This window comes from Mandrillus leucophaeus, unplaced genomic scaffold, assembly GCF_000951045.1.
Source record: "Mandrillus leucophaeus isolate KB7577 unplaced genomic scaffold, Mleu.le_1.0 Scaffold194, whole genome shotgun sequence".
Lineage (NCBI taxonomy): Eukaryota > Metazoa > Chordata > Mammalia > Primates > Cercopithecidae > Mandrillus > Mandrillus leucophaeus.
The window spans coordinates 3313948-3324978 of record NW_012101965.1 but is presented as its reverse complement, the minus strand read 5'-3'; the positions used below and the strand labels follow the sequence as shown (position 1 = coordinate 3324978).

At 38.9% G+C, this 11031-nt stretch overlaps 1 protein-coding gene across 3 annotated transcripts in view; it reads right to left on the bottom strand.

The window, feature by feature from the left end:
• MTFR2 (mitochondrial fission regulator 2) overlaps positions 1-10700 on the bottom strand; it is a 27501-nt gene extending 16801 nt beyond the window's left edge. The window contains exons 1-7 of one of the 3 annotated variants that reach the window (XM_011978437.1): positions 10640-10668; positions 9607-9723; positions 8020-8120; positions 5319-5423; positions 3409-3521; positions 2082-2314; positions 77-434 (exon numbers count right to left, since the gene is read on the bottom strand). In XM_011978437.1, the coding sequence (XP_011833827.1) occupies positions 77-434; positions 2082-2314; positions 3409-3521; positions 5319-5357 (743 nt within the window). In that variant the 5' untranslated portion in view covers positions 5358-5423; positions 8020-8120; positions 9607-9723; positions 10640-10668. Of the gene's footprint in view, positions 1-76; positions 435-2081; positions 2315-3408; positions 3522-5318; positions 5424-8019; positions 8121-9606; positions 9724-10352 lie in introns of all 3 variants that reach the window. The other 2 variants (XM_011978435.1, XM_011978436.1) reach the window with 2 other exon arrangements.
• Between the last annotated feature and the right edge of the window lie 331 nt (positions 10701-11031).

The window sequence follows — 11031 nt, the reverse complement described above, 5'->3', positions numbered from 1 at the left end:
AATTTTCATAAACATAATAATTTTTCTAAACATATAATTGACAAAATTTCAGTTCACTTTTCAAATTACAACATACCGCTCAATTGCACGAAGCTTAACCTTATTCATATCCTTTAGAACGTCCAACATGTTTGGAATATCTTTGTTTCTCTGGCTTTTTGAATGATGACTATAATTGGTCTTATTAGCAACCAGGTTCTGTTTGTTCATTTCAGTAGCTGGATTATCTGAGTCACAAATATTACTAGATCTTGGTTGTACGGGGGGAAAACACAGTGGCTGGAGAGATGAAAACTGAGGAGGAAGTGGTGGTGGAGGAGGAGGAGAAGAAAGCACTGAACTTGGAAACTGATCCGGCTCCACACTCAGAGGGGCAGCCCGCGATGATGACAACTGGCCCAAACTAATGGGCTTGTCATTCAAGCCAAAGGAACCTACAAACAAAGTGGTTGATTACAAAATCATGCACAATTATCTCTAACGTAATACATATTAATAACACTAATTAGAACCAAAACAGGAGCAATTTCTGTAATGCTACTAAAAGTAGCGATATAGTAGCAAGGAAAGAGAATCAATTCCATCTGCTTAGTAATTTAAGAGTCAGGTCAAATTGTGAATTCATTTTTAATCCAGTTAGGAATTTTCAGTGTAGGCCCAAGAGCAGAGGGGGTTGGAGAATGCATTTAAACAAACAAACAAAAAAATGTGTTTTTTCAGTAATTCACATACACTCTGAACTTCATCCTCTATTTTAAAAAGCTAAAACATAATCAACAACTTGTAGTTAGAAATACAAATTGATGTATTCACTCTATAATGACATTGGAGAAATAAGCATATTATTTTCTAAGCAAAGCTTAAGATGGGTACTGAGTATTTAACTTTTTCACAACAGATTTGCTCCTAAAGGACTGTGGGTAAACATGATTGCTTAAGAAAACTGTGTATAGTTATATATCATTTTACTTATTATGTATAAATATAAGTTATTGTATATTATATAATGTGTTTATATGTAAATTATGTTATAAATATATACTGTATAAATATATTAAATTATATGTGTATGCATTTGTATACATATTAAACAATTTTTAGCAATTATATTTACACACAGCCCTTTACAGCCAAATCTGTTGTGAAAAGCATTCAGTACCTAGACTGCTTTACATTTTATACACACATACACAAATACATACACGTTGTGTGTGTGTGTGCATATGTTTAAAGCAAGCTGTATCTCTATAAATTTATAAAACAATCATCAGGAAAACATTACTCACCTCAACTTGCTGGAAGTGTAGCAGCAATAACTAAAAACTATAAACATATATCCTCAAACCTATATCCTCTTTCAAACCAATGCATTCTTCCTCTTTAATCTCCAATGCTTTCATGAAGAGTTAGAAAAGCTTTCTGAGGGCCGGGCACGGTGGCTCATGCCTGTAATCCCAGCACTTTGGGAGGCCGAAGCAGGTGGATCACGAGGTCAGCAGATCGAGACCATCCTGGCTAACACAGTGAAACCCCGTCTCCACTAAAAATACAAAAAATTAGCCAGGCATGGTGGTGGGCGCCTGTAGTCCCAGCTACTCAGGAGGCTGAGGCAGGAGAATGGCGTGAACCCGGGAGGCAGAGCTTGCAGTGAGCCGAGATCACGCCACTGCACTCCAGCCTGGGCAACAGAGGGAGACTCCGTCTCAAAAAAAATAAAGAAAGAAAGAAAAGAAAAGAAAAGAAAAGCTTACATAGAAGACAACAGACTTTTTAATACAAAAATACAATCTTCTAGTATAGTAAAGCTAGTTCTTCTTTAAATCAAAGCCATCCCCTCACTACAAATGTGTCTTAATTTATCTTGAATAAACATCAGATATAATAATTTTGTATATCCAACATCCTTTTATGTGCATTTAATGTTTTCATGGTACTTATTCAGAATTGTACTCACTTAAATATTAGATGTTCCTGTATGCTACTGTATGTACTATATTCAGTACAGTATCATGCTGTACAGGTTGGTATAGGCTATACCATGAGTATCATCTAACTGAAACAAAACTCCTGGTGTTACTTACTAGAATTTGCGCTGTTTTTCAGTTCCTGCATTTCCACAATTGCTGCAATCTGAGAGCGAAGAAAAGTCAGCTCATTTTCAAGGGCAGCTATTTTTTTAATTGCAGCTTCATTTACAGGTATATCATTTTTCACTGTTTCTTTCTGTCTTACAGCAGGTGACAGTGGATCCCGAACTAGTTGCAAAGGATGAAAAATTTCCACCTTCTCTTCTTCATTTTTCCATATACTATTTCTGTGGGTGAAAAAAACAAGAAATGAAAATCAAAAGACAATAAAACAAAATAAAAGCTACTCTCAGGCCAGGCACGGTGGCTCACGCCTGTAATCCCAACACTTTGGGAGGCTGAGGCAGTGAATCACCTGAGGATAGGAGTTTGAGACCAGCCTGGTCAAAATGGCGAAACCCTGTCTCTACTAAAAATATTTTTAAAAATTAGCTAGGTGTGATGGTGTGGCCCTGTAGTCCCAGCTACTTGGGAGGCTGTGGCAGGAGAATCGCTTGAGCCTGGGAGGCAGAGGTTGCGGTGAGCCAAGATCGTGCCATTGCACTCCAGCCTGGTTGACAGAGTGAAACTTCGTCTCCAAAAAAAAAACTACTCTCTACCCCCCATGATTGTTTCTAGAGTCACTGAGGACAAGGAAAACATCTTATTTAGCTTTGTATTCCCAATATAAACAGAACGTAGCCTCCAATAAAGGACCATTCAGTGACCGGGGAATGAACAAAAGAAACCCTGCTTTTAGATTATAAAACAAAAATAATTATTCTGCAATTGCTCTACTTACTAACTTTAAATGCAGGTAAGTTAATTTAGAAGTTCTATATAAGTTAATAAAGAGTCTTACATTCAGGATTACATTAGGGTGAAATGTATGTTCTTTTAACTATTTGAAAATTGGTGCCAGTTTGATACATCAGCCAGAATACTTAAAGAATTGACACTGTGCTTAGAGCCTGGATCTGAATATACTAACATATAAGGCAATACTCTCTAGGAGTAACACATCCAAATTTTGAATTACATTTAACATCATTGCCTGGTGCACAGTAAACACTATGTAAGTTTTGGCTAAATATATGATTCTAATATCCCTTTGATAACCACTCCCTCCTAGGCCTGGTGTTAGGTTTAAATATGCATTTAAAAAAAAAAACTGGCTAAAAAAATGAAAAACAGCCAGGCTTCTTTACTAGGAAGATACAGTAGGGCACAGCACAGTTTGAAGATAAACAAAACAAAAAAAGCTCCATCAATCGGAACAAGCTTCGACACAAGCAAGAATTCAGTTTATAGCCCACTTCCCAAGGTAAGCATATAAAATTACCGAAATCTGAGATAACTGGCTTCTTCATCATTTGCCACATACAAAATATCAGCAAAAGAAGGAACCACAGATCCACAATTTTCAGAGTCTACAGAGTTCAAGAGCGGGATCAACTAAAGTAAAAAAAAAAAAAAAAAAAAATAGTCAGAGCTCTGCAGGGAGTCAGGAGAAGACACATGCCCCATGGTATTAGATTAGTTAATGATCTAAAAGAAAGAAAAAGAAAAAGAATATTCAATAGAAACACATGCACCTGTTAGCAAGAAAGAACACTGGGAAAAATGTTATGCTGAAGTCTAAGCACTAAGCAATATTCTCTCCTCTGGTTAATTTCATCTATCATAAAATGCAAAATAAAATTAAATAAGCTCTTCAGTTATTGTTCACAGTTGCCCATCTGTGAATGTCATTACAGACATGTACCACGTAACGTTTAGGTTGATGATGGACTGCATATACATGGGGTCACATAAGATTACAATGAAACTGAAATATTCCTATGATGAGTATTTACTATATTATACTTTTTATTATTATTTTAGAGTATATTTCTTCTACTTTAAAAGAAAAGTTGGCTGAGCATGGTGGTGCATTCCTGTAATCCCAGCACTTTGGGAGGCCAAGGCAGGAGGCTCAATTAAGGCCAGCAGTTCAAGACCAGCAGGGCAACATAGCAAGATCCTGTCTCTATCAGACGAAAAAAAAAAGTTAGCCAGGTGTGGTGGCATGCACCTCCCAAGTAGTTCCAGCTACTCAGGAGGCTGAGGTGGGAGGATCACTTGAGCCCAGGAGGTTGAGGCTGCAGTGAGCCATTATCATGTCACTGCACTTTGGCCTGGGCGACAGCAAGACCTTATCTAAAAAAAAATAAAAATAAATAAAAAGTTAACTATAACGCAGCCTCAGGAAGATCCTTCAGCAGGTATTCCAGAAGGTATTGTTATCGTAGGAGGTGACAGCTCCATACGTGTTATTGCCACTGAAGGTCTTCCAATAGGACAAGATGTGGATGTAGAAGACAGTGATACTGATGATTCTGCCCTGGGTAGGCCTAGGCTAACATATGTGCTTGTGTCTTAGTTTTAACAAAAAAAATTTTAAAAGTACAAAAAATTTAAAAATTTTTAAATCATAAAAAGCTTATAGAATAAGGATACAAAAAATGTTTGGATAGCTGTACAATGTGTTTTAAGATAAGTGTTACTACAAAAGAGTCAAAAAGTTTTTACAAAATAAAAACATTTATAAAAAAGTTACAGTAAGCTAAGGTTAATGTATTATTGAAGAAAGAGTTTTTGTATAAATTTAGTGTAGCCTAAGTGTACAGTGTTTATAAAGTCTACAGTAGTGTACAGTAATGTCCTAGGCCTTTAAATTCACTCACCACTCACTGACTCACCTAGAGCAACTTCCCGTCTTCCATTCATGGTAGGTGTCCTATACAGAGGTAACATTTTTTATCTTTTTATTAGACTGTTACTGTACTTTTTCTATGTTTAGATACACAAACACTTATCATTATGTAACAACTGCCTACAGTATTCAGTACAGTAACATGCTGTACAGGTTTGCAGACTAGAAGCAACAGGTCATACCATATAGCCTGGGTGCGCAGTAGGCCATATACCATCTAGGTTTGTGCCAGTATACTCTGTGATGTTTGCACAATGACAAAATCACTGAACAATGCATTTCTCAGAATGTATCCCCCCATCATTAAATGATGCATGATTGTATTTAAAAAAACAAAACCACAAAAACATATATGAAATGGCTTGTTCCCAAGGGTAAATTAAAGGTTTTTGGCTTGCAGGAAATGTTTCTTCCTTTGTTGTTCTACCCTGTATCTGTAAGAGTACCTAGGATTATTTTGTACTTGGTACTTAAACAATTTATGTTGACTGACTTACCTCAAAATTAGGTCTTCGACAAGGTTCTAATGGAAGCATTTTCCCAATGATACGAACAATACTCCTAGTTGATCCATAGTCTTTATTTTCCCAAATCAGCAAAACCTATTTTAAACATAAAGTATGAATTAAAATGCACTCTGATTAAGCAGATTTATATAAGTATGAAAAAAGGGGATGTAAAAAAGATGCGGTGGCATTTTTTAAAAAATACAGGGAGTCCTGTAAAATACATTTATTTTTAAAAAGAAGTATAGAATGGCAGAGCCTTTCTTCAAAGAATAGAACTTTATGAGTATTTGTCTAAAAAAAAGATGGTAGTAAACATATATACATTCCAGGAAGATCTTTTAAAAAGCACAATTCATTTTGTTCTGTTTCTGATAATGTTCAAATACCCTGGAGGAAACTTTGTTCAAAAAAATTGCATCCCCTCCTCCAGCTACAAATCCCATCTTTTTGGCCCAACCAAAAATTGACAATTTCAATTTATCAAGCAACGCGGTAATACAGAGTATACTTATGTAATTTCCTTTAAAGGAGAAATAAAAAAGGGAATAAATAAATCAGGTCCTAGACAATTCAAAGAGTTATTGACATAAAGCAAAATGTATCTGCTGGCAGTAAGCTCTTGAAAAGGTATTAGAAGTGAAAATGTGCCACTATAGCTCAAATAATACTTCGTCCTTTAGTGTGGGCTTCCCAAATTAGTGTAAACCATTGCCACAGGAACCACGCTCCCCCACCAGCCAAAAGATATAATAAATTGGACATTTTTCCTAATATCCCAACAGATATAAGTAGCATCCTATAAGCATCCTCGTTAAAACATCCAATAAACAGCCTGTCTCAGCTGTTAAACAACAGCAACAACCAACAACAGCAGGCTAAGTAAACTGTGGGTTATGCACCTGCATGTTGATTGTGACCCATCGTATGAGGTTAGGTGTAAAATTTTCCCATTGTGGTGTCATGCTGGCACTCAAGTACTTTGGGATTTTGGAGCATTTCAGATTTCAGGTTTTGAGTGATGCTCAACGGATAATATTTTTAAATTGCTAAGATTATTTCACATTTTTTTCACACTCAGTCTTCAAAATCCCTTATATAGTTTACACCTACAGAAGATCTCAATTCAGATATTTTGAGTACTTAAAAGTGACATGTGGCCAGTGGCTATCATACTGGATTTCACAGCCTAGAGGATATAGATCCCAGACCTATTACTAGTAGAATATTTGGAGGACTGAGCATTTATATTTAAAATATTCTATAGACCATTCATCTGCGTAGCCCTGCTAAGAACCACAGGCATAGAGGCTTTGCTACCATGAGGGCTACCTACGGCATATACAGTCACCCAAGAGTTGGGTTAGCTCTTAGTTAATTTAAATGATACCTTCCTATCTTGCTCGGCAGTTTCTATCCTAATAAACTCCTGTCCTTCCTCTCATTCCTTCATTGCCCCTGGACATCTTCACCACTTTCGTTGTTGTTGTTGTTTGCTTTTTGAGGTGTTATTTTTTTTTTTTTTTTTTTTTTGAGACGGAGTCTTGCCTTGTCGCCCAGGCTGGAGTGCAGTGGCCGGATCTCAGCTCACTGCAACCTCCATCTCCTGGGTTCAAGCAGTCCTCCTACCACAGCTTCTGAAGTAGCTCGGACCACAGGTGCACACGACCATGCCTGGTTAATTTTTGTATTTTTTTATAGAGCCGAGGTTTCAACATGTTGCCCAAGCTGGTCTTGAAAACCTGAGCTCAAGTGGTCTGCCTGCCTCAGCCTCCCAAAGTGTTGGGATTACAGGAGTGACCCACCACATCTGGCCATCTTCATCATTCTTGTTATTTCATCTTCCCTCTATTCCTGGTCTAGCATCCACATTTCAACTTCACTAATTTTCCTACCAAGCATGGATTTTCTGGTTAATTATTTCAGTAATATGTTCAACGTCACTCAAAAATGGTTCATTCTTTTGATATTATGTGCTCCCACATTGCTAATGAATACACGACCCTAATTACTCTTAGCTAGGGAAAAAAAAAAAAAACCAATATTTAGAAAAACTATGACTCCATGATGACTTCAGCTGGGTTCTCACAGGTATTCTGAAATCCCTTCATAACAAGTTAGATTCTATACCACATTGCCCAGAGCAGTCTCCAATCTCTGAAATCCCTTCTCAGATCCCACCACTTCATTATCTGCAAGTGACCTTGTCTCTGCTCTTACTGAGAAAACTGAGAACTTCAATTTGACATACCTCAACTTCATTTCTCTTACTTAGCTCCATTCAAAATCTCTTTTCAGGCCGGGCGCGGGGGCTCACGCCTGTAATCCCAGCACTTCGGAAGGCCAAGGCAGGTAGATCACTTGAGGTTAGGAATTCAAGACCAGTCTGTCCAACGTGGTAAAACCCCATCTCTACTAAAAATATAAAAATCGTTGGGCATTGGTGGCAGGCTCCTGTAATCCCAGCTACTCAGCAGGCTGGGGCAGGTGAATCACTTGAACCTGGGAGCAGAGGCTGCAGTGAGCCAAGATTGCACCACTGCACTCCAGCCTGGGCAATAGAGCAAGACTCAACCTTAGGGAAAAAAAAACAAATCTCTTTTCACTCTCTCTCACTTTCATTCTGTTCTTTAAGGCAGAAGAGTCTCTCTCCTTTCCAAGACTTATTTAATTAGATCCCTTGCCCAACTACCTTCTCAAAGGTGTTGTTCAATCACTCTCTCATGTGTATCTTAAATTTCTTCCTGTCTGTTTCTTCCAGAGTGATGACAAATATGCTGAAGTTACTTTTAACTTTAAAAATAAAAATAAAAATTCCATCCTGTAGCCCCTTCAGGTTGATGGCCTCTCTCAATTTCTTTTCACAAGCAAACTTTTCAAAAGAAGGTTGCTGATCCCACTTCCCTTCCTGACATTCTTCAAACTATTCCAACACAGTCCCATTCTCCACTTACAGAAATTCTTAGGGGCACCAATAATGCAATAGTGATAAACAACTGTTCAGCTGTTATCTTCAGTCTCTTGATTACTGAAATGTAAAATGTTTCAATCACATCTAATGACATTTGCCATTATCAAGGTCCATGGCTTCAAATATCAAAACAAAGCAGGTAACTCCCAAAAGTGAATCTTTCTCTTTCCTACATTCTAAAACCATATATGTATATCCAATTGTCTGAAGGATATTTCTACTTATATGTTTAACATCACCTCTGACTCACCTCATCTCCATATTCAAACTACTTTCTCATACTAATATGCCCATTTATAATAATGGCACCATCATTTTTCAACTTACTTTTGCTTTAAAAAAATATTAAATTATCCGTGACTACTTTCTTCTAATTCACCCCACCTGTTTTCCTTATAGTCAATCTCATATTACAGTTATCTTTATTGTTTCTTATTCTTCATATTTTAAGTATTATGAATACAAGAACCATGTATTACTCCTCTGTATTACCTGCAGAAACAAGCATATTGTCTTTAGATACAGTAGATGTTCAACAAGTAGATAAAATTTGATTTGCTTATGATAGAGTTTGGCTGTGTCCCCACCCAAATCTCACCTTGAATTGTAATTATCCTCACGTGTCAAGGGTGGGGCCAGGTGAAGATAACTGAATCATGGGGGCAGCTTCCCCCATACTATGCTCATGGTAGTGAATAAGTCTCATGAGATGTGATGGTTTTATAAAACGGAGTCCCCTGCACAAGTTCTCTTGTCTGCCACTATGTAAGATGTGACTTTGCTACTCATTTGCCTTCAGCCATGACTGTGAGGCCTCCCCAGCCATGTGGAACTGTGAGTCAATTAAACCTCTTTCCTTTATAAATTACCCAGTCTCGGGTATGTCTTTATTAGCAGCATGAGAACAGACTAATACAGTTTATAATTCTCAGGCCTAAATCACCCTCTTTCCATTAGATTTATTCTGGATTTATTGAGGTTTAAATATTGAACTTGTTTATAAATTACCCTGAATAGAAGTTTTAATGTATCTGTGCAATAAATGTAATTCTGTGAAGGTCATGTCTGTATTTTGCTTCCTTTGTATCTTCTGTTGGCATTTGTCCTATCAGGTAAACATGTTCTCAATAATCTCATCCCTCTTCTAACTCAAACCATCAAAGCTATACTATTGCAAACTCACCTTTGTCCCACCTAAAAAGAAGCAACAATTTTGCCTTAAATCAAATGACTACATACAAGTCATTTCAAAATGAAACCCAAGAACAAATACAACAGATCCATTCCAATCCATTAAAAGATATTTACCTGGTCTACAGGAACGCCAAAATATTCCAGCATCTCTCTTAAGATATTCAGTATGAGAGACATTGATGAAGCAAATACAGAAGCCAATTCAAAGGAACATTATCAGTTTCTTGGTGCCTTTGGGGAAAATTTTAGAAAATGTTACTCTTGACAAATAAATGCCACACAAATTGTACTACATAACCTGGAAAAGTCCTCTTGATACACACTACACCGTCAACTAATTTCTCCTAGCCAGCACTATTTTGAAGGAAGTCAAAGAAAAAGAAAGGAAGGGGAAGTCTGGGGGAAAGAGAGGGTTGTAAAGGAAATTTCAATTTATTGGTTAAATTACATTAAAACCTCATAGGATGTCTGAGCTTATGAAGGAGCCTAGTTAACAGAGACCAATCAAGAACAAACTGGACATCTACTTAGGCAAGGCTTCAAGTTACATGCCACAGCGAAGCTCGCGTTCCTGAAAGCTTTGGGCTGAGACTCAGCAGATGGGTGAGTTTAGCCGACCCTTGAAAGCAGGCAAGGGCCCGACTCAAAGATTTTAAAAAATGAACAGCTCTTCTCACACACATATCGAAGTACTGCCCATCCCTCCTCGCTCTTTTAAAATAACGAGCATGAATTCCAGATAGGTGACGTGACTTGGTCACCCATCTAGTAACAGGCCGTGACCAGAGCCAGATCGCGTCCCTCGCTTTGGCCACAAGCTTCCTGGTGCTCTCCAAACACAGCGTGGTAGCCTTGCTCACCTTCCTCCGAAGCCGAGACCCCGGGAATCACCAGAACATCAAGCGGAGGGGTTAGGAATTCTCAATCAAATTCCAGACTGCGCCACTCCTTGTCCACATCGCTCAGACGTCTACCCAGACCTCGACCCAGTTTCCACCCGCGCGCCTCGGCTTGCAGCCACAGGCGGTAACGATGACCTCAGCGAGGAACAAGAGGTCGACCCAGTGCCCAGCCCTGGAGCCTCACGTTCAGCCAGGGTAACGTTACGGAAAGCTCGCCCACCTCCTCCCGCACCCAACCAACCCACCTTCTAGTCCCTAGGACTGGACTGCTACTTCCGCATGACGGGACAGCTACTTCCGCATCCCAGGACGAAATCAAACTCCGCGGGCCAGGACCCGTACCCAGTCTCACTGGGCAAAACTGAAGATCGCTGCTTCTGATTGGTCATTGCATGACGTCAGGCAATTCGGGAAGCGGCGGCTTTTCCTTCTCAAGAGGCGGGTCTTCCGAGAGGCAGCCAATAGGAGATGATGGGCAGGGCAGGTCGCGTTAGGACGGCGGCGGTCGCGCAAGGCAAGGTTTTAGGTATAAAGCCGTGAGCTAGACTCGCAGGCCAGAGTTCGTACTCCATATAACTCTTCGCAGGGACTGCGTTACTCACTACAGCCGGACCCTAAGCGCATCCGCCTTCCCAAG